Raw genomic sequence first — 24,534 nt, forward strand, 5'->3', positions numbered from 1 at the left:
ATTGCAGAAAAAAACTGTTCGCATACGTAAGTTGTACAAAATAAAAACAGAATTTTTGCCGCATACTTTCTTAAGTTAGGAAATTGATTTTCTTTGATAAAAGTTTTATAAAAATCTACCAAATTTTTTTCTTTAAAAGTATCTTTCAAATCTAAATTACTTTGCAAGTCTATTAACTCCAATTGAAGTTCATTTGGTACGTTTTCTATGTTTACTGAAAAAGGTGCCGTAATTATTCGTATTTCGTTTTCTCGGCTAAGAAATTTTTCGAATCTATTTTTAAATTCTTGTTCTAGTTCTTCGACTTTCTCTGCATATTTAAAATAATTTTTAGGTTCGGTGCGTTCTAATAAAGTGGGGAAAAAGTGACAAGTTTTGTTACGCAATTGCGTGCTCCATAATTTGAGCTTGGATATAAATGCTTTTATAAAGGTTATAAATTCAGATATGATAAGATTTTTTCCTTGCATTTTTATATTTAATTCTGACAAATGCATTGTAATATCGACAAAAAACGCAAGATCTGTCAGCCATTCGCAGTCTGAAAGTTCTTTAACAGGTTTTCCTTTCATTTCCATAAATAATTTTATTTCTGGTAAGAGATTGTAAAATCTTTGTAAAACTGAAGATTTGCTTAACCATCTGACGTCAGTAAAATAAACAACGTCATTATTTTCAGCATCAATATCAGACAAAAATTCTTTAAATTGACGATGGTTCAATGCACGACCTCTCAGAAAGTTCACTGTGGATACTACTATATCCATAACATGTTCCATATTAATTTTCTTAGCGCATAAATTCTCCACGTGCAAAACACAATGGCAAATAAATAAATCATTTGGATTTTCGTTTTGTGCTAATTTATTCGAGAGAATACCAATTAAACCGCGTCGCTCTCCTCTGAAAGACTGGGCGCCATCAGTTGTAATTCCACTCAGTTTTAATAGTGAGAGTTCATTTTTATCTAAGGTTTTTTCTAAAGCCCCGTACATAATTTCTCCTGTAGTATTTCCTTTTAGCCCAACTAAATCTAAAAATTCTTCAGTAATGTTTAATTCTGAATCAACGCCTCGAATGAAAATTGCAAGTTGAACCGTATCTGTTATGTCGGTGGATTCATCCAAACAAATGGAAAAATATTCAAAGGCTTTTACTCGTTTTTTTAATGATTCGTCAACATTATCTGCCATTTCATCGATTCTTCTCGCAACTGTTCGTCGAGATAAACTAATATTAGAAAAAATCTTCTTCTGATCAGGACATATAATTTCAACTGCTTTTTCAATACATTGCTTTATAAACATTCCATCAGAATAACAATGAAGAGTTTTTGCCAATAGATTACAAATTTCATAACTGGCTTTTGTAACGGATTCAGATTCATTATTTGTTTTCATTAAGAATGCTTGCTGGGAGGTTACGGCTTTCATCAGTTTTTCCACTTTCTGTTTTCTTAAGTCTCCAGTAAACTGGTCGTATTTATTGGAATGTTTAGTGGTGTAATGCCTTTTAACGTTATATTCCTTAAAAACTGCAATACTTTCCGAACAAATTAAACAAACAAGATTTTTTTCATAATGAATGAAAAAGTAATCATATTTCCACGACTCATTATAAATTCGATTTTCATCTTCAATTTTTCTTTTCTTTCTTGTTGACATCTATAAATTGAGGATAAATAAAATGAATAAAATACTGCACTAATAAATATAGTAAAAGCTCGATGTAACAAACTACTATGGAATTGAAGATATTGGTTCATCACAATGAAAGTCCATTTTATCGCGATAACTCATTACTACGGACTCGTCCGTTATATCGAACAGTATATTATTATATAGTAGAATCACGTTAGAACGGGATCTTGATTAAATTGATTTTCAACTTTAGACTAATTACCACCTGTATCAAAATTGTCTACATAAAAAAAAATATTGTTAGATTAAAGCAAAAAACGAAGAGTAAAAACGGCTACTACTGCTGTACTTTTCTTAATTTAAAATGTTACCCTATTACGCAGCCTAAATTATATCAGACAAAGTAAAAGACTTTTTAGTTTTAGTAGAACTGTCATATTTAAGAAAAGTCTGTTATTTTTCTCTCTCTATCGAAATGTCTGAAGTTGTCTATTTATTCCCAGACATTTCTTTACCAACTTCATCTCGATATTTTCCATCTTAAATCTAACGAAATATATCTATTTTTTGTATTAAATCTAAAGCTTATCGTCTTCTTTTATGATCCATATCTTCGCTTTACAAACAATTGAAATCCACGACGCATCACTCATGGCGAAATGAAACCAAAACTAAACAATGCTGGGCTGCAATTTTTAATCACATTTTTAATTAATCTAATTTTTAAGGTATATGTTCTCCGCCTCAAATTAGTAGTGCCAGTCATTTATCTAACTCCTTTCGGGGGAAATTTTTGAATTGAAATAACGTGACTTCGGTTTTGAACCGGAAGTTCGTAAATAGTTAATTGGGGCCTCCTGCCCCTAGTTTAAGGAAAGACAGACAGACGACAGTGGGAATTTATAGATTTGCAAATTTTTCAAGTTGCAGTCCAAAAACAAGTCGATCAGAAAACAAAACCAAAACTGCATGTAAGGTGAAAATCTACACCGAAAAAATAATTAAAATAAACTTTATATTAATTTTGCGTTTACTTTTGTCAAATAAAATGAATAAAACTACGACTATGGGGAAATAACTAGTCACTTCTCGACTTACGACGGGATTCGGTTCCGCAACTTCGGACGAGGTGATCGTAACTCGAGAAGTGACTGTAAAACAATGACTTGACTAAATGAAACGGCGACTAAAAAGTCCGTAAGAACCATGGTCTGCGAGGACTAAAAAATAATCCGAAGTAGCAGGAGTCCGTTACAAGGAATGAGTTTTTTTTTTTTTTTTAATAATTTTCTTTTACTTTTGGCCAGACCGACATCAGCAACCGTTTGTTATATCGAGCTTTTATTGTACAAAACCACGTGCGAACCTCAAGGACAGTTTTAGCATTGAAAATAATGCAAAGTTGAAACGTTTTCATATGTGGGTTTTGTATTTTATTACTGTCCAGTTCTAAGTCTAAATTGTTCTTAAAATATTAATAATTCTATAGTTCAAACATTTTTAATTTCAATTTTGGAAATTAATAGTAACATTTATTATTAAACAGAAATTCTAACTTGGATATTTAAAATTCGAAATTCCACATTAAAAATTCTATTTTCGTAAAATTTCAAATATTTAACATACCTTTTTCTATAATTCGGACAAACCACAGTAGATTAATAGTAAAAATGTAGAAAATACCAAAAAATTAAATGCAACGATACAAAGCGTTGGTAAAACTTTACAGCTCAATATGAAGTATCGTGTGAAGTCGGGTTAAATTACCAGATACCTTGCAATTAGAGTTGGCCCTCGGATTGGTTTATTTTTGCGTCTTTAAGGGGCAATAGAATTGTTTACGAATGCATATTACTCCCTCGAGCTTCATTTAGTCTTGAAAAAGGGTCAAGCGCGTATGGATAGTCAACAAAAGTACACGTGCATTTGTAAACAATTGTAGCACCCCTTAAAAACGCAAAAATGAATCAACCCAAGGGCCGTCTCTAGCTGTGTCGAATATATATACGAAGCGGGTTCTTGGTATTTAGTACGATTACAGACGAGTAGATGTTAGTATTTTAAATTTTTATTTTATAGACCGTTATATTGTTTTGTAATATTTTGTGCGACGCGGGCCGCACAATATACTAACGCGGGCCGCATGCGGCCCGGGGGCCGCAGGTTGCCCATCCCTGACATACAGTAACAGGACCATTTCGCTGCCAAATAAACTCCCCCATCCTCACCAAAAATTTTGTCAGATTCTGAATCACTTAGATTAGTGTAGTAATCAAGTTGTTTTTTACTCAGTGGTCTTTTCTTATCCATTTTGGGATATTTATAATTTGATTATAAAAATAAATAAAAAATAACACACTCAAAAAAGACGTAATGTGATGTGTTCGCCTCTATATCCGATTTATTACTAATGAATTTAGACGCACATCTCTGATTGGCTGTAGCGAAGTGACAGGACGAATCGTGTCTGTGCACGAATTAACTCGTAGTTTGGCTTTAGCGAAGAGCTTTCTGTTACATAAGCCAACTACGAGATAATTCGTAATACCTTTATTTTAAGAAAAACACATTCTATATGCTATTTGATTATTACTATATACTCTGATTAGAGTTTTTAATAATATAATATAATTAAATTAAGTTGGCGTTTTACAACAGAATCCTAAAAGTACTATTCTTGATTTGTCTACCTTGGCCTATTTAATAGTGGCTTCAATCTTATATCCCGATAATTTGGCAGTTCGTTTGGCTTTAATAATCGGGTTTATGAAGAAAAACTTCATACTTGCAAATGCATACTTTGTACTCATTTGTATCCTTGCTCAATTTGCACGATCTGACATAATGCAGTTATTGAAGCTATTGAGATTTTAAGACAGCATCAGCATAATTATTCATGATATTAGAGGTTTTGAAAAGTAAAGAATTTTCAGAGTCCTGCCACAAATAAACATATTGATTATTAACAATCTGTGACATGCCATAATGAAGAAAAATTTAAAAAACTAATAAGCAACCTTAAAATTAATAAATACAAATGTATTCTGACAGTTTATGAGTTAATTATACTTTCTATATTTGCAAAATTTCCTCAACCTTAACAAAAAAATAAGAAAAAGTGAACTTTTAAGAAATTTGTGGGATTTCCCAGTGTGAGAAGAATTTCCTGGGATATTTTTCCAGGGTTAAAAAACAGCCGGGATCTTGATATCCTGTTAGAGAAACCCTAATTGCCATGTTACAGAAATTCCACTGGGAGATACTACAACATTTGCGATACAGCCCTGACCTGTCACTATGTGAGTTTCACATTTTTGAACCTATCAAGAAAGCTTCGTGAGAGCAAAGATTCATGTCAGATGATGAGGTGAAGGATAGGGTTAAAGATTTTTTTTTATCAGCAGCCAACATAGTTCTATACTTAAGGCATCAATCTGTTTGTGAGATACTGCGATCTTTGCTTAAACAATGGAGATTTCTTTTAGATTCACAATAAATGTTTGCCAGTTCTGACATGTGTCCTCTTTTCATTTGGGCAATCCTTAGATATTAGAGAAGTACAAAATTATCCTAAAACTTTATTTATATTGCACCAGTCATTATTAACATGCAATCACATGCAATAGCAGCAATTTTCTGCACCTACTAGTTTCTTTCACAAGCATTTTTACCAAATTGACTTGTTTTGCTGTGCTATCATGATATCATCATGTTATATCTGTGTAAAAACTTTGGTTGAAAAAATTTTTTCTACTTACCACTCATTGGTCCTTGAAAAATTGCTGCAGAAAATAATCATCATATACATGCAATTTCAATTTTTCATTTTTTTTCAGATGATTGCATGCATAAGACACTAACTTTTTGCTCAGATCTCATTTCTAGTTCCCTGACATTGTTTTTGATGACATCATGGAGACCTTACATGATTGTTGCAAGAGATAATCATAATGTTTTTCAGCTATGCATAACATAATGATATGGTGGCCAGCAAAAAGTTTTAATCTTGAATGCTTGTCTCCATAGATAGGCCGGAGCACTATGATCTTCAATGATTTAAATGTTTTTTCAGCTGTATTTTGTGTCTGAAAAATAAAAGAAAACACCATTTTCTGGTCCTGAGAAACATCTCAGCCCTCCTGTCATTTATTTCCAGTTGTGCTTGTTTCATGTTAGCCTATGCTATTCCAAAGTTTGAAGGGCTGTCTATGTGAGCCTGGTTAAGAATATTATTCTGTGAACTAAACATACAATATGTGACATGTGCCCAGAAGACACATTTGTAGAATCATCAAATTTGTGGAATGGCAATTAGTATAATTACACACAAAAATCATCAGGGGGTTGCTACATTATGTATGTATGTTTTTGTGTTAAAAAACTACATGTGGTTGCAGGTTAAGTTTAATAAATAAATAATTAAATTTAAATTTATATGTATTTTGAATATATAAGGAAAGTCTTTCATGACTTAAGATTATCTTCTAAGAAAAACAACACAAAAGAAATAATGTTAAAACATAATAAGCAAACAACAAAAAAATAAAAGTAGACAATTATTATTGTTATTACTTAATAATGATTATAGCTTTTCACAATCTCAGAGTACTAAAATATAAACAAATATAGTGGTGCCTCATACTTTCAATGATTCGAACTTCAAACATTCCAGAGTTCACGTGCTAAATTTGAAAGAAATTTGTTTCAGAGTTTGAATGATACTTCTACATTCAAACTGCACATGCAGTGAAATAAATGCACTTGTTACTTAAATGCCACCTATTAGGCACCCAAGTTGTCTTTTGTACTTGCTGTGAAAGCAATTCTTGTGTTATGCTTGTATTTTCAGTACATATTCACTTTGTTTTTGTGTGTTTTGGTTATACATATAATCTCTATATATTAACCATAGCATGCAAGTGTTTGGAAGCAATGAAGCCTAAGAGGAAGGTTGTGGGATTGACAATTGAAGAGAGAAAGAAGCTTATTGTGAAGCATGGAAACAGTATACATGTAGGAATAGTGATTGAAATAGAGAACTACAAATGTTAATAATCTTCCAGTGTTCATAACCATCTTGATAGAATAATAATGTTCTCGCCTTCGTAACAGCTTTTCGTCTTTTGTTCTTTTCATGCCGTCACCAACTGTCGTCTTCTCTCACTTCTGTCCCTCGCATGTTCTGCCATGTTTTTCTGCAACCCCTTGTGTATTGTCTCAACGGTGTCGGAATGTCACTTGTCCGATCCCCACATTGTCTCACTCTCCCGTTCTCCTCATCTCTCCCATAACTCCTTGTTTATTGTCTTAACGGTTTAGGAATGTTGTTCATCTAAACCCCAAATACAAGTAGCAGATCTGTTGGCCATGTTTAAGATGTTTAATTCAACAGTGTGCACCATTCTTAAGAACAAGGAATCAATAAAAGAAGCAAATGGGCTGAAGATGTGACAATGTATTTTATTTATTGTTTTCATGTTTTAATTTATTATTTATGGCATTTGATTGTGTTATTTTTACCTTAAATTATGTGTATTTGCTGTTTAAGTTTATTAGAATGGGTATTGCTTAGGTCTGGGAATGGATTAATTCACTTTCCATTATTTTTAGTGGGAAAAATTGATTCACAGTTTTAATGGCCTCCTGGAATGAATTAAATTTGAAGTATGATGCACCACCACTGTATATTTAATTTAATATGTATTTACATTGAATTATTCCAGCATTTCTCAAAATTGGTTAGTGTACCACTGGTAATCTGCAGAGTGACCTAGTCATTTTTTAAAAATTCAACAACGAGTTTCTTTAACTTTGGCAACATTTGGTGGTGCCATCTGTTATGATATTTTATTAAAAGAACTTTTTATATTTTTAATTATTATAAAATGTCAAAAAACTTAATTTTGAGGGTAGGGATGTGTTTTATAAAAATTGTAAATGGTAATAATGAATAAAATTGTCAATAAGTCAGATTCTACTTGAGATATGACACAGCCCCCTTTATCTCATCACCCCATTGACCTTTAATACACAAATCTCCCTGCAAAATTTCAGAAAATTTCAACAAAATACACAGGGGTTGTTTAGCTTCAAAGAAGGTAAACAAAATTGTGTTTCCCATACACACACTAATATTCATACATACAAAAAACCCTAGAATTTTTTGAAATTTCTTTAAATTGTCTACAGCAGAGGAGTAAAGAATTTTTAAGTTCTTTATTCTTCTACTGTACACAGTTTAAAAAGGTTTTAAAATGTGTTAGATTGGGCACTGGATGTGATAAACTCTTACATAAGATAACTTTTGTAAATATAAATCAAATATTATAATATAATATAGTAGAAGGGTTAGAAGTACGAAATAATCTAATAATTTTAATCTTTGCTGCTGTTATTTTTTGCCCGAGCAATAGGGTGGTGCTTAAAATAGGGAAAAAATAAATTGCTTACTTTTTTGTGGTCCTACCCTCCAGAATTATTCCAACTGGTCTCAAATTACTACAGAAGAAATTTGAACTTGATATATTAATATTTAGAGGTAGCTTAATGACCACAAAGTTTATAAAAAGAGCGATTTATGACAAATGAAAACATACAAGACCTGTTTTGGTAAACCAGGCTTGTTTCACTTTTTTGGCCAATTACAGACAAATTAAATCGTCATGTAGACTCTACAATATTCAAAAACTTGATGGATTACAAACCAAAATGCAACGAAAAAATTTTTAAACATCACAGTTCACAAAATTTGAAATTTTCAGTACTATGTTCAATGTAACTTTATCAGTTTATTTTGGTAGAGGCAGAGAGTGTCTCTTTCTTGCTGTCTGGATAATCTGCTTCCAACAGCTCCCTCACTAGTTACTCTGTTTCCTTTACAGTTTTCATCTTCTTCAGTATCTGTGCTGCTGCTTGAGGATATTAGTTCTGCTATTTCTTCACCACTTCTCTTCAAGTCTTTCCATTCTATGTTTTCTATTAAGCATCTGTTCCTGTCTTTGTGCTGATTGTTTCTCCTTTGCAGCTAATTTTGCATCCACACCTACCATTGACCCTTTACACCCTTTTTCATGCTGAGCTAACAAGAACTCTTGATCCTCTGAAATTTTTATCATTTCGACTGCTCTAAGATGAGAAATGTCAAAAAGTTCATCTAGTTTACTAACAAATTCAGTCTCATTTGTTTGCTGTGTTACAGATTATCACTCCTTGTTTTTCTTTAGCAAATGCCATTCTTCAAATGTTTGTTCTAGTTTAGTTATGCAGTTTCTTGGATCCATCATTGGGATCCTAGCCATTTCATGAAATATTGCCAGCTTTTCGACTGTAACAGCTGATAACTATCTGATAGTTTGTTTCAGTTGAAGATGTAAAAACAAACCAAAAGCCTGACGTAAGGATGGCAACTTGTTGCCGGTTAATTCAGTTACTGTTGAACCAAGGAGGTACACTTCAGTTTTAGATCTAGTTGCTGCTGCTGCCATATTTATTATTTAATAACTTTGCTGAAATGAACAAAAATCTATTATGTGATTTGCTTGAGCAGTTTCTGGATTATATAGTCTATGCATCTGATGATATCATCAGTCCTTCAGCAACATGCCTTAACTTGTCCATATAAGCCAAATAGCCAATAGGTGCTGATGTAAGCAGCATGAGTCACTGAGTCGGCCTCAACCAGAAACAGGGAAAAACATTTGCAAGACTTGATGATGTCAGCAAAATAAAGATCACGAGTCATGACAGAAATTAATTCTGTGGGAATGTCATGTAACTAATGTGTGATTAATTTAATGGTTTATTTATTGAAATAACCAACTACAGTTTTACAAACTGTTGTACTAAAATGAATACATTGTGGTTAAGCTTGTGATTGCCATATGCTCATCCTTACTATTTGGAACCTAACTTAAGTGACATTGAGCTACCAGTAAATATTCACCAATAGTGTAGATAAAGTTTTGAATACATTTATTTTCATAGTTACTTTTTATATTTAACCATAATGAAGATAAAAATTTATGTGATTATCTACAATTAAAAGGTTTTAGATGGCACTGTTTTCTGTCATAGTAACCTGCAGTAAGATGTAATTAACAGACCACAGAAAAAGTTAGCTTTCAATTGTTTTGAGTATTATATGAATGAATTATTATATTATGTTATAACAGTGTTGTCATATTTTTAGAAATAATGTCAAGACATTATATGCCTAAAAGTGGGCGAGACAATATGCTGTTTGTAGTAAATAAACAGTACAAGTGACAGTTGAAGCTGTCAAATGTGGTAGAATATCTGTCATGAGAAGCTAGTTCTTACTTCAATATTGCAAGGACAACTTTACAAAATAAAATTAATGGAAACATCCTTTGAAACAAGGAGGTCAGACAGTTTCAATCACAAAAAAAAGGAGAAAGTCATTAGTTACCATCTTCTTATGACATCAGAATTTAGATTTTCCATTACAACTGAATTATGACATGTCATAAAGGAGCAAAAATATGTCGACTTAGAGATAATTTATCTGGATATGATTTTATAAAAGGATTTTACAATGCAATAAGGATCTACTTATATGAACATCTGCTAATATCTCAGCAGAAAGTGGTACAACTTCTACTGAAATTACAGAAGAGTTTCACAAAAATTTCACACATACATTGGATGACATTGATTGCATTATTAACTTGGATGATCTAATAGGATTCAAAATCTCCAAGAAAAATATTGAGAGTAAACTCTAAAAGTTCCATAGTTACCACAATGATAATCAACAATTCTTATTGGAATGGCCTACTAAGGAAGATATGTCATACTATGTAGGCTTACCATAATATTTTTTTCTCAAACTGGGACGATTTTGAGAAAATACTTGCAACAGAAAATTAAGCCTACTAGGATAAGTACCTATGATTGAAAAGGCTAAATAAAATAGTTGTTAAAAAAACAAGTTAAAAGCAATTTTTAATAACTGAACTAAACATATCTTATTATTAAGAAGTTATTAATATTTATCAGTAGTGTCAACTTTTTTAAAAATTCTTTGTCACTTAAATCGGTACATTTAAAATATGACAATACATTTGAGGAAGTTCCTATTGCTTGCCTTATGTTTCACACACATTTCAAGTGATTTTTTAATGTTTGAATGCCCACCATGAGTTACCGAAAATTCTGAAAAGCACAGTTCATATTTCACTTAGTGAATATGATCACAGACATTTTTCAGTCATTAGTAAAAACAGGGTTTCTTTTTGGCATTTTAGAGATTAAATGATAATGTACAGTACGAAATAATCGCAAATACCGAACAGCAATTTGAACTAGACTAAGATACGACATTCCAGTGTATGTTTCAGACTTGCCAATTCTAATTGAAACAAAATATCTAAAAAAAAATGAAATAAAAATATCTAGATCTCATAGGCTACGTGCTATTATAAATTCTGTGAAAAAAGCAAACATATAAATTCATTAGGCCATATGCTATAAATTTTGGGAAAAACATCTAGACAACATTAAAGATACTTAGATCTAGATACGAAATGTTTAGATTGGCAACAGTGAGTGTAACAGACGGGTAATTGCCAAATTGCCATTTTACTCGAGGCTACACTATTTTTACTACTTGTATATTCGGCACTTTTAAAATTTTACCAAATAACCGGGACAGAATGACAAACTGGCCAGGACGCTGGGACAACATCGTCAAACCGAGACAGTCCCGGTCAAAATGGGACGTCTGGTAAGCTTAATACTATGAAAATACAAATGTAATTCAGGTTATACAAGAACCAAAAACTCTTAACAAGCAAGGGATGTTTTCAATCTTTGAAATGAAAAGGTATTGGTAAAAAACATGCCGATCTCTTATTTTAAATTTTTATAATTTTGTAATAAAAATTTTTCTTACGCAATTTTTAAAAATTTGTATCTGTGATAAATTTTGATAAAAATGCCATCTTTATAACAAAAATATTTTTGTTAATGTTACGAGAAAAATAATCTCGGTAATATCTTTGTGATCAAAATGTCCATGATAATTATTTTGATACTATTTGTAATATTTTATTTTGAATAAAAAGAATTTTTAAATTTTATTTTATATAGTTTTTAATGGTTTATAAAGTTTAAAATTTGAAAAGAATAATGTAAATAAATAGTAAGCTTTAAAAATATATTTTTTTTTATGATCATATTCAACTCATAGAAGCTGAAATATAGCATAAAATGCACTTTTAAAGTCAGGACATATTCACCCTATCATAAAGGTGAATGTGGCCACCACATAATTGTTAAGAAAATGAATTGAGTGATTTAAAAATTAAAACTTTCCTATCACGAATGTATGATACTGATTAGCTGTTATTATTATTTTATTTCTGCACGATTTACATCGGAGTAAAAAATACCTCGTCCCGTAACCCACAGAAAAGAAGGTATCTGTTTCCACCCCTTTATTGCATTAGATACACTTTAAGTGCAAGTAGTTCCTCTTCTCCTCCCTTTTCCTCTTCTTAAAAGGTTTCCAGATGAGCATTGTGTACTAGTCTCAACAGTCGTATTGGGTAACTCTGGATTAACTGATGAATGAGGCCTATCTGATAATTGCTGCGTGTCTGAAGATTGCTGTATGTCTTGAGATTGCTGCATATTATGCTTGGATCTGGTGTGTTGACCACAAAGATAGTATTATCAAGCACTCTACTGAGTATGAGGGATGTGTGTATGGTGTGTATGGCTGCCTGTTTCTGAAGAATGCTGATGTCAATGTTGGATTCTAATTGATCTACCGTATTTTTCGGACTATAAGACGCACTTTTTTCTTCGAAAAATTGCCTCCAAATTCAGGTGCGTCTTAATCGTAGTCTTATGGTGTTTTTTTTTTTTTTTTAGCAATGCTATGTCTGTAGGCTAGTCCGTAAAATACGGTATGTATTTCTTTATGGTTTTTGCTACTATTTCTGTTGCTCCTATTACTATTGCGATGACAGTTGTCTGTGTATTTCATGGACGGCTAACTTCAGATTTCAAAAGATGATATTTACTTAATTTTTCAATTTCTTTAACACCAATGTTGTAATCTGATGGTACAGTTATATCTATTAAGAATGTTTTATTGCGATTTTTATCAACATAAATTAAATCCGGTCTATTGTGAGATACAGTGACATCAGTTTGTACAGGCATTTCCCATAAGATCTCGGCCGTACAATTTTTTTTTAACTTGTGTCTGGATTAATGTTTCCTTCCACTATTGGTTAGGAACTTCTATTTTATGTTTTCGGGCCAGGCACCAGTAGACGTACTGGACAAGGTTGTTATGACGTTTTACATAACAAGTCCCCACCAATTTTTCACATCCTGATATAATGTGTTGCGTGGTCTCGTCTTTGGTCGTACAAAGGCGACATTTCCCATCCAGTGGCTTCTTTAATATGTCACGTTGATATTGTTGTGTCATTACAGCTTGGTCTTGAATAGCAAATATTAATGATTCAACTATTGGGGCTATTTGTTGCTTTCTAATCCATTCAAATGCAAGCTCTCTGTCTATATTGCCCTGATCCAATACCCTTTTAGGAAATTGACCATGTAATTGTTTGCTTCTCCATACATCATTATGCCGTTTTATTATTGATTTTTTAATTTCTTCATCTGTATGTGTATTTCCTCGTGGTAGATGTAATTCACCTTCTATCTCTTGTGCTTCTTTTATTATTGAGTATTTATCCCTGCCTATATCATGCTTTACTATTACTTTAATCAGATGATCACTTTCCTCTTTTAGGTATTGATTGTATTTAACTATTTGTGCTTTATACATGTACTCTATATTTAATAGTCCTCTTCCTCCCTGATTTACTGGCAAATACAACCTTTCTACTTCTGCTTTTTGCTGATGTGCTTTTTTTACTGCTAGTAGCTTTCATGTTTTAACATCTATTTTCTTTAGGTCACTATTTTTATAGTTGATTATACCGAATGAGTAAAGTAAGACCGGGATAGCATACGTATTTATACCCTTTATTAGATAACGTGAGTTAAGGTGTGTGTTTAAAAGTTTTTTAATCCTTCTAAAATATTCTTTTGTTATCTGTTCCCTAATAATACTATGCTCTATTTTTCCTGATTCATGCACTCCTAAATATTTGTAACTATCACGTATTGCAAGTTGGTCGAAAGTTTCTCCATTCAGTAGTATATGTCCTTCTCCTACTGCACTGCTTCTGCGTCCTGCAGTTATATGTATTACTTTGCATTTATTCAGTCCAAACGCCATCCCTATATCACTTGTAAAAATCTCGACGCTTTCCAATAATACTTTTAGGTTATTTCTACTATTTGCATAAACCTTAAGGTCATCCATATATAAAAGATGATTAACCCAGATAACTATCTTTCAGTTTATAGCCTTTCCTTTCATACTTATTTTGTATGAATGAAAGCGGGATTATTATTATTATTAAAACTATATTAATTGTAATTTCGTGTGTATTAGTTTTAATTCTGTTTTTTTTTTTTTTTTTTTTAAATTGGCCAAAGTTGCCCAATTTTATGGTAGTTAATTTGATTATTTAAAATTATATGTGAACATTACATTTTTTCAGATATAATGGAAAGTTTATGGCAGTTGTGTCCGGATGTTGGTCACAAAATGAGGCAAGTTACATATACTCTTACTTTAAATCATTCAATGGCCAAAAGTGCTCAAACTACAGAAACACAGGTAATATTTTTTGGTTTAAATATTTTATCGCCGTTAATCCTTATGTTACATGATGCTCAATTAATGTAAATTTGTTTTGTAGCGTTTGCTGAAACAAAGTAAACCAGGTCACATGTATATAATAGACTGTGATGTTGTGAATACTGGTATACCATATAGTGATACTTTTAGTGTTAAATCTTTTTATTGTCTCACACGTGTTTCAAATCGTCACTCGCGTCTCCGTGTTCATGGTTATGTCCACTACAAAAAATCTGTTTGGGGTTTAGTGAAATGTATGTATATTATTTGTTAAATTTTTTTATATATGTTTTTATGTTATAAATATTAAAATGTTATTCTTTTTAGCCCTTATAGAAAAAAGTGCAATGCAAGGATTAAGTGATTTCTGTACAGATTTAGGTAAGTAAAATTCTGTAAACTTTAAACATAAAATACAATGGTGCAGTCTGTGAAAAGGTGCTTTAAGTTGTAAAGTTGGAAAAGTAAATTTCTTTGCAGAGCAAAAATATGTGATGAAGGCCAAAATTATCAATGTTTAAGCTTCAGTGCAAGATATTTCTAGTAACGTTTGGCAACATTTTAAGCTATAAACAAGATGATAACAAACAGAAAACATTATGCTTTCTGTTTGTTATCATCTTGTTTTTCTATGTCTGATTATTTCATACAGTGCTAGCTCTGGCTATTGTACTGTACAGTACTTTGTTTACAAACACATTATTTGGTTATACTCATGTACCAGTAATCATTCGTGTTATCAAAATCTGTTAGTGAATTTGTTAATTATTTGAGAATTTTAAGGTGATTACAATTTCCAAAAATGAAAAGGATTTCTTTATGTGAAATAGCATTTCTTATTACTATTGCTATATGTAACACAATAATATTTATGGATCTAAACATATCTAAACAGAATAGGTTCAGGTGGTGATGAATTTTTCAACTCATAATTTACAGGTATCCCTTGATTAATGCAGTTAATCCCCCAATCCTACTGTGTATGTCAGAAATCACATGAATCAAAATATTGTATCTAAGTTAAGTAAAGACAGCTGGTAAAGCCATGTAAATTAAAACTTATGCTGCTTATATAAAGGGATTGCTGCAATTAATTTTGTGCATTAATCATATTCCACATTAAGCAAGGGATACCTGTAATCTTATAGGATCTTCATCAAGTTAAACATTGTTAAGAGAGAGATATCTATATATTAGATTTTACTTCAATATGTATAGGGAATCATAATTAAAGAGTAGATATTTAAAACTTTCTGTAGAAAGAACTGTTGGGCAATCTCACCCAAATTTGATATACATACTGTCCTCGGTGTATGATTTTAATTTCCAAGGTAAAACTTTTAGTTCAAAATTCAACAACTGTGGCAAAATATGATCCTTAGATAGATAGAATAGATTAAGGTAATTTTGACTGATCCTGTCTTCTTAACTCTTGTGAAGACCACCATTTACCCCCTCCAAAAATACCTCAATGTACGCATTTGTGAACTGTTATTTACGATATTTGTAATAATTTTTTGTTTAATCACTTTATATTAACTTTCTTTTGCTAACTATGTATTCGCTTGAACTTTGTTAAAACCTTAACCATGTCTTGAACAACAACCAAAGTGTAAGAGGAAATTCGTCTATTTTACCAATCTAGGGACTCCCCTTTTTCCAAATTTTAATATCGACTAAAATGATTTAAATAAACAAATTAAAATAAAACGGTTTATTATCCAACTATCAGAAATCTCACAACATGCCAAGGGAAAAAGAAGAAGAAGCAATTAGAGGATTAAATTAATCTGTAAAGGATTGAAAATATAAAAAAGGGAAACATCGTACTTTCTCCCCCTTTTCTCACGGCACCGAGTGTCGCGGCAAGGCTCGGACTTCCACAATGTTTACTCATTAAATGAAGAACCTAGTCAAAGCAATCAATGAGTAACGATGAGAACTGTCACAAAGCAAAGATGAGTCACACCAATGCAAGGATGACTCTACAAAAGTTCAATGTCATTACCAAATAAACAAACAACAAAAAACCCTCTCATCCACAATGACGACACCACCAATTGATCATCACCGATGATAAACTTTCTCATACTGAAAATGTTTAAAAAGAAGAGCTCCAACCTAATCAGACCAGCAAGAGAGAACAGTCCAGAGCATCAGCAGAGCAGTAGAGAGAGTGGAGAGTAGAAGCAGAAAGTGACAGCAGAGAGAGAGAGAGAGAATAGACAAGCATCAGACCAAACGGACACCAGAAACATCTGCAGCCTTGACCGTCAGACCCACTTCATTTGCCCCCTCCATCGCTACCAAAAGAAGAGGTAGGTCAACAGAAGCCATCATTAGTAAGCATCAATAGTAGACCAAGAGAGTGAGTGAAACTGAACTTGGAGACGAACAGACTGTCTGAACAGACGAGAGAAGATATCTGGTTTATCTGGTATGTTGTGAGCTGCGTAGTTCGAATACCCCCGTTAGGCACCCCTCCTCTCGTTGCATAGATAGAGATAGGCAAATTTCCAAAAAATCGGATTTTGTAATTCTGTTCTAAACTTCCGGTTTTTTTTTATAATAAATTTCCTTTAATTGGTTATATCCGACTCTGCATTCTTCCTCCTGAGAGGCTCATTTCTGGACTTCGGAATGGCTCTTACCCTCGTGCCTTAGTCATTTACTTCGTCTCAATTGGTGGTGTGTCCAGTAAAACACACCTGGTGGCAGGATTCTACCTAAAACATACTTAATAACACATCATTGACAGCCCCTGAACCCCACACTCTTTAAACATAAGATCAGTCAAAATTACATTAATCTATTCAAGACAAAATCAACTGAAGGAAATTCATTTGACTGATTTTTGTTTAAAGGGTTAAAAACAATTTTCTCTCTAGGAGAAATTTTCAGAGCTTAAAGAACTAATGTGCATATTATGTACCTTTTCTAATAAATTTTAGGAGTTAAGAAACAAAGTGCAATAATTTACATATAATACAGATGTGGAATTGGTGATTAACACACGATCAGTCAAATTACACACCATGGCTGTTCACTTGTCAAAGAATTATGAAGAACTGTTGTGACTCCTTTTATATTTGAACTTTGTTAGAAAATGTATTTAATACATACATTGAGAGAACAGCAATGTCAAATTTCACCCCAGCAGCTGAATTTTGAAGTAAAATTTTTTCTTGGAAATCAAAATCATACACTCAGGACAGTATGTATATCAAATTTTGTTGGGATTTGTCCAATAGTTCGTTCTACAGAGATCTCTGAACATGTATTCTTTAATTACAATCACCCAGTATTTAAAACATCATTTGATGGCTGGTTTAGACGTAATATTTGTTAAAATCAATAAATTACACATTAGAAAAATTTTCAGGAAAGACAAATTTTGATTAAAAAAAAATTATAATACAGTGGAAACAATTACTGAATATGGTTTTCAAACAAAAAAAACAGTGTGTAGTATTATACTATACATACCATAGAATAAAATACACAGATCAAACTTACCCTATAACTCTATATCATCTGTTGATTGTAGTGCTGCAAGACTTGGTCATATACATAACCTTACATTAAATTTTGAGTAAATTTGTAATGTCTAAAATTTTTTTCGAAGCCTGGAATTACCTAATGTATGATGTTACATAATGAAAAACAAAATTGAGAGTTGGTTGGTGCCAGGCCTGGACGTTCAAACAGGCAAAATGAACAAATATATTCAACAAAACCCAATTAGTGTTAGTAAAATTCAAAATAAAACTTGACTACTTGTCAAAAGAGAAATTTATTATTAGTCTAAAGACTATTTACAATTGTTAATAGTAACAAACATGAAATAAGTTAGAAAAAATGAAGTGTACAGGTTATAAAACCTCAAGCAATACTTTATCTAACCAAAACCAAAAACAAGAAGTATGTACAAAACTTCCAGGTGCTTGGGAACTTAACATTAACTTAGAATTAGTCTTATAACTATCTCTGCCAAAAATCCAGTAATATAGAAAAATGGACTATTTACAAGATTCACAAAAAGGTCTTACGATCTAACTCACCTAACCATCACCAATATGAAACTTCTAATCCACCAGATCCAATTTAAAAGCCTTTGTTTTTTTCTTTGTCTCAACCCCAATCAATCCTTAGCTTTAACTCATCAGTTCTCAGTTCATCTCTTATAGTGCTGGGATGGTGATGTTACATGAATACACACCTACCATATTTACCTACATACAGTTAACATTGTTATTTACTTCTAGCCATCGTCTTTTACATGTCTTGTTTTCACCCTCATATAATTTTCTTTTTAATTAGTCCTGTATTTTGGTGACAATTTGGGGTAGGAGATTATTCTTTTACCTTCTCTTGGAAGTCTCCCATGAGATTTCATTTCTGGGTTAATGATGCATTTGATTTACCTTTGGCAGTTGTCTGGGTAAAGTAAGTTTTGTTTTTATATCAGAATTTTGTTTTGGGGAGGTGTGATAGTCTATCCTTAACAAAATAAAAGATCCCAAAAGTAAATAATAAAAACAAACTTAAAAATAATCCCTAAACAAAATAAAATGAGTCAGAATTGACTCTCTACAAATTTATTTACCTTTAAATATAGTAATTGTATTACTTTGTTTATTATTCATGAATCTTTAAATACATAGTGCAAGATATATCCAAAACACAAAAATAAATGAATTTCTGGATTATCTGAAAGACCCTACAGTTCCATCAACTTCAGTTAATTGAGTTTCCACTGTAAATTAATTACTAAGAGAAAACACAAGATGTAAAAAAATTAATATTAGAAGTTAAGTTAGATTCATTGTAAAAATTTCAACAAATCACAATTATTAAAATTCTGTTGGTTGGTAAGATTTGATAATAAACTGATTTGGTACAGTTAACAGAATTTTATGAATATGAATTCCCTGTATTTTGTTAATATATTCAAAGCTAGCATTCAGGATTAATTGCCTAGATTACTATAATTTGTTAAAAAAGCTATTTGGTATTTAATATAAAGATTTATATTTTCAGAGACTGCATTACACAAGGAAATAGAACGATCAAGTCAACAGCCAGTAAAAAAACATCCTAGAAGACGTAAACGTATGAAAGTAGATGCTGCAAAAACAGAAGCACATGCTGATGTTCCACATAAACTGCAACAACAAGCTTCCATTCACAAAATAGGTATAGTTTAAGGTTAATTTTTAGATAATTTGAATCTGTACATCAGTATTTTAGATAAAAAATAACTTAAAATACTTGAAAATTAAAATGAAATATTTAATTTTAACAAGAAATAAAAATAAAACTGTAGTTGTAGTGTTAACCCTTTCCATGCTGAAAACCTTTAGCATTAAGTAAATAGGTGGAATTCGTTATGCGGCACATTTTTGTGTTTTTTGGGTAATTTTTTAAATCGCAATATTTCGCTTCAATATCACGCTATATTCAATCTGTTTTTTGTGTTTGATTAAAAACATATTACAGTTTACGATTGTATAATTTTTAGTTTTATACATATTTAAAATAATAATAAGTTTACGAACAAATTTGAAGTTTACGAACAAAAAAAAAAATTTATTTACAGGGAATCGCTGAACTTTGTACATCTATTAGATAGAAACATCTGTCCTCTTTTAAACAAAACAAACCGCAGCTCTCTACCTAGAGCAGGGGAGAAGTTATTGCCATTATTCACACTATGTCTCTAATTACTTAGCTGGGAGAGTAGTCGATTGTTATCTTGAACGACACCGATTAGTCAGCTGTTCAGCTGTACGACTGACACGGCTTCGCTCTTATTTTTGTAAAATAATTAAATGTATTCAAAATATATATGAATTCATTTGACAAAAATTTTAAAGCCAATTAACAGCACGAACATCTTCCATAGACTTACTATAGGAAGGTGGAGTTTCCCGGGAATATTTATCGTTAGATAGTTTTAAAAACGTATTTTCTCACCTAAATATTGTTAAATTAGCTAATTTAATGTCTAAGTGCATTAAATTAGTTAATTAGAGCTAAAAATCAATTTAAAAAGCGAATTTACTGTGATTGTTTACATTTTACTTAAAAGGTTGGAGGTGGGGCTTTTTGCGGCAATTTTTTCCTTTCACAAGTCTGTGATTAGTTAAACTAATGTCAACAAAGACAGAAGATACCCAATAAAACCTTAAAAGGAGTTTCCCTTTGATTGTTTTCAGCCAACTGTGTAGTTAACTGCGAAGATTTACTGTAGAATGGTAGGGGAATGTATTTACCAAAATATTTATGGCCCAGGGGTAATAACAAAATACTTATTGGCTTAAACAAAGTTAATCAACCTATAGAAGAACGAATCAAAGCTAAGATCGCTGGAAAAGTCGAATATAATGCAAATTAATCAAATTTTTTGATTTTTACCGATCAATACGTTTCGCATCACCGATAAACAAAGAAGTCACGTGATACATACCGATCGGTAGCTAACCGCATGGAAAAGGTTAAAGTGCAAACTTTTCTGAAATTGCTAGATTCATTTATACTTATAAAACTGCAACTTTATACACAAAATTGTTTATTTACACAGAAGAATCACAATGTATACACAATTTACAAGTGATGATTTTGAATTTAGCTTCGGCAAAACTATTCATAGAGAAGGAATGGGTATCTGATGTTAACTGCTTTAGCTGTAGGGATTTTAGCTCTTGGAGTATATCACCATTTTGTTTCTTGACTAGAATAGACTAAAAACAGTGGTAGTCACTAGAAAATAATAACCAATAATTAATTTTAGTTAAGATATGAAACTATTCTTTAAGAAGAAAGATTATTTCTAATTACAACTTTCAATGAAATTTTGGAGTTCCTTCTGATCTCCAAAACTTTCATCCTAACTTCCCTCAAGCCTTATGCCCCTGTATAAGATAAACTTAAAAGAATCTTTACTTTTTCTTCTTCAGTTCCAGAATTGTTTTCTCTTCGAATGGTATATACATTATGTCCAAAAATAAATGGAACATTGGGTCTGCTCAATTTTGAGTTTGTTCAGGTTTTGTTTTAAGGCTTTTCTGACAAGCTATCTTTCTAGTGCCACTAAGAACTTCAAGGGTTTTTGGAAAAAATGAAAAAACATGTATTTCCTCTCACATTTTAAATTGCACTCCTATGAATTTATAACATCAATGGAAAGCATTCTTCAAGAGCTTTTTAATGGTAAAAATGTTTTGCTTCGATTAAGCTAACCAGAGATCTCACTTTAAAATAATTAAATAATCACTTAGTCTTAACACATTACCATCACCAAGCAACTAATTATTATTTTACATCATAATATTTTCTAAACATGATTTTCCATCACTAAATAATAAATAAAATAAAGAAATAAATTTGTATTTATTTCTTCATTTTTTTTAACTTATTCTATCATTGAAAACCATGTTTTTGTAATTGTCTATTATTGATTCACCAATGATGAATTTTGATAAATATGGCTAAACCTTTGCAAGTTAACAGTTTTTAAGAAATATATACAAGTATTTGCAATCTTTATATATTATTGATTATCCTATATTTTGCTTTTCCAGCTATTATAGGAATATAACATAGAGAAAGTATGATATATGGTCGGTAGTATTGACCTACCTTGGCTCTTTTTGCATTTCATGATGTTTAGACATTGAAAGACCCAAAAATGTAAAAATTACTTTTGTGTATATATGAGGGCATCTGTTTTGCATTATATCCCAGAACTGAGTGAATATTTGAAACTGCATGGTAATTTCTATATATGGGGCATTGATGCTAATAAATTTTACTTATTATTCACATTTACAATTTTTTTTATAAAAACAACAGTAGTATATTGAAAATTATTCGACTTTAATTGTCCCCTTAACCTCTCATTGAGTACTGGGAAAGTTGAGAAAGAGTCCTTGTCGGCTTTTCTGTTACATAATTAATACTAGAATTTGTGCGCCAAGAATAATTCTTTAATATAAATGTATATTTCTAGATGAAAAGTAGTAAATGTGTAATTTTAGTAGTAAAATTTAGATTTAAAGTAATATAAAATTTTCTATTAGCAATTTTTGTAGTCATTATCATCACAGAAAAAAAATTTTACTCCAGTTTAACTACTGAATTTTTATCATTTGTAGCTTCAAGTATATCTGGCCTTGATATAGGTATGCTAAGTTCTACACCAGATTTTGTTGTCAGAGTTATACTAATTACGTAAGTATGGCATTTGTGATTTACTTAAAAATGTATTGACTAATATACATACATATGTACATATATACTGTATATTTAATATTTACTTTTTTTTATTTTTAGGCTAGTAGTTTTAGTACTTTTAAACGTTCTCTTATTCTATAAATTATGGTCATTAGAAGATCAGAGCATTGCTCTGTCAAATAACAATGCCGAATGGTTAGACCTTCCAGTTGATAAGTAAGCATTTGTTTTTTTTTAAATTAAGCAGTTATGTCCTGTATTTTAAAAGATTTTCTTGAATTCTAATAGTCAGACACCACTGAAGCAGCAAGATTTCATTAAATTACTTCGTCAGCAAGATGCAATTCACAGGGCAGAAACAAAGAGATGGCAAGATGCTCTGGGAGAAATAATTAAATTAATACATCTTGTAAGACCTGAAATTTTATTTATATCTTATTTACGATTTGTTGCTTATATTAATAAAAAGTGTGACGACTTAATTATTTACAGATCGAAGATTCTCTGTCCGATTTAAAGAGCAGCATCGATACTTATAGTTCTGCAGCAACCTTCAAGGCTTTTCTCAGCGTGGATAACAATCACAATTCGGAGTCTGCCGCGGTCGATTCGGAAAAGGAAAGCGAATGATCGAGATCGAACGTCAGAAAAACAAATGTCTATAGCATGAAAATAGTACAAGTGGGTTAATTTAAAATGATCTCTGTTTTCATAATCAAAGATAAAATGACACCAAATGAAAGTACAATTTATTTCAATAAAACATTTATTACTGCTGCTAATTATTAAAAATTAGTAACTTCACATATATATGTATCATATATATATATATATATTCTTGGTGCAGCTCCAACAGAATGTAATATTTATGTTTACAGAGATTCTTTTATTTTATAGAATGGCACCAAAATATAAAGCATTTATTATAACATTTACAATCTAACTTGTTGCTATGTTATAGATTCTGCATAACAGAATTTAAATTACAAATATAATAAAGCAACACTAAAAAAATTTTTTAACTCAAAATTTGGAATTTATAAGGAAGCATTACATATAAAGTATTTGGCTGCAACAAATAAATATGTAATTGATGCTACGACAGTGTATTTTGTTATTTATAAAAATGGAATTGTCAGTTGCTTCAAGTGTTCATATTGTAGTTCTAGGAGATTTTTTTAAAGTCTGAAGAGCAACATAATGGACCATGCATTCTGTGCGTGCATTAATGCAAATCAGAATAATCACTAACACTAACTTATATAACGAATATATTTCTGTACTAAAATTTTATTACATGCTCATGATAAAACTTGCCAAAATTTTAATATTTGCAGTTTTTATTTATTTACTCAGAGATCTACCTTCTCACTGTTGTTATTTGCACAAAAAGAAAGCACTGTATTTACTTTCATTTTATGGCATACTTTTTTTTTGTTTTGTTTTTAATTTCAATTCTAATTGAAAAAACGATGATTGGTACTTTTTCTGGGTTATTTGTTTTACAAATTTTTTTGTACCAAAACAGTTAAATGAATGGAATGTTATATTTATTTGATTCTCTCTATCCGTTCGTTTGACGGTTGATGTTGAAAAAATCAAAAATTACAACTTTCACAAACCAAAGATTTATATTTTTTGTCAATAGACGATATCTTTGTTTTACAAGATTACTTTCATTTTGTATATATCTATATATATATCAATCAGTAGTTCAATTGAAAATCATGTCACTGGGATTATTTAGATATTTAGTGAAAAAAAAACCAGTTTTATTGTACATAGTATTAATTTTTAGATAAGTAATGTACAATGGGGGAAGGAAAATTTATACATAAGTTATTTTATTCATTTCATAAAAAAATTATGTAAAATGTGATGTTAAATAAATTTAATGTCTAAGTTTAA

At 31.1% G+C, this 24,534-nt stretch overlaps 1 protein-coding gene across 4 annotated transcripts in view; it reads left to right on the forward strand.

The window, feature by feature from the left end:
- Positions 1 to 24,534, forward strand: part of LOC136989217 (protein Aster-B-like) — a 131,265-nt gene extending 106,731 nt beyond the window's left edge. For all 4 annotated transcript variants that reach the window (XM_067287309.1, XM_067287312.1, XM_067287311.1 and 1 more), the window contains 8 exons: positions 14,252 to 14,370; positions 14,453 to 14,645; positions 14,719 to 14,772; positions 19,432 to 19,587; positions 22,548 to 22,623; positions 22,726 to 22,842; positions 22,915 to 23,035; positions 23,119 to 24,534. In XM_067287309.1, coding sequence (XP_067143410.1) covers positions 14,252 to 14,370; positions 14,453 to 14,645; positions 14,719 to 14,772; positions 19,432 to 19,587; positions 22,548 to 22,623; positions 22,726 to 22,842; positions 22,915 to 23,035; positions 23,119 to 23,256 — 974 coding nt within the window. In that variant the 3' untranslated portion in view covers positions 23,257 to 24,534. The remainder of the gene's footprint in view (positions 1 to 14,251; positions 14,371 to 14,452; positions 14,646 to 14,718; positions 14,773 to 19,431; positions 19,588 to 22,547; positions 22,624 to 22,725; positions 22,843 to 22,914; positions 23,036 to 23,118) is intronic.

This window comes from Centruroides vittatus, unplaced genomic scaffold (genome assembly GCF_030686945.1).
Source record: "Centruroides vittatus isolate TY-2023 unplaced genomic scaffold, ASM3068694v2 scaffold_450, whole genome shotgun sequence".
NCBI lineage: Eukaryota > Metazoa > Arthropoda > Arachnida > Scorpiones > Buthidae > Centruroides > Centruroides vittatus.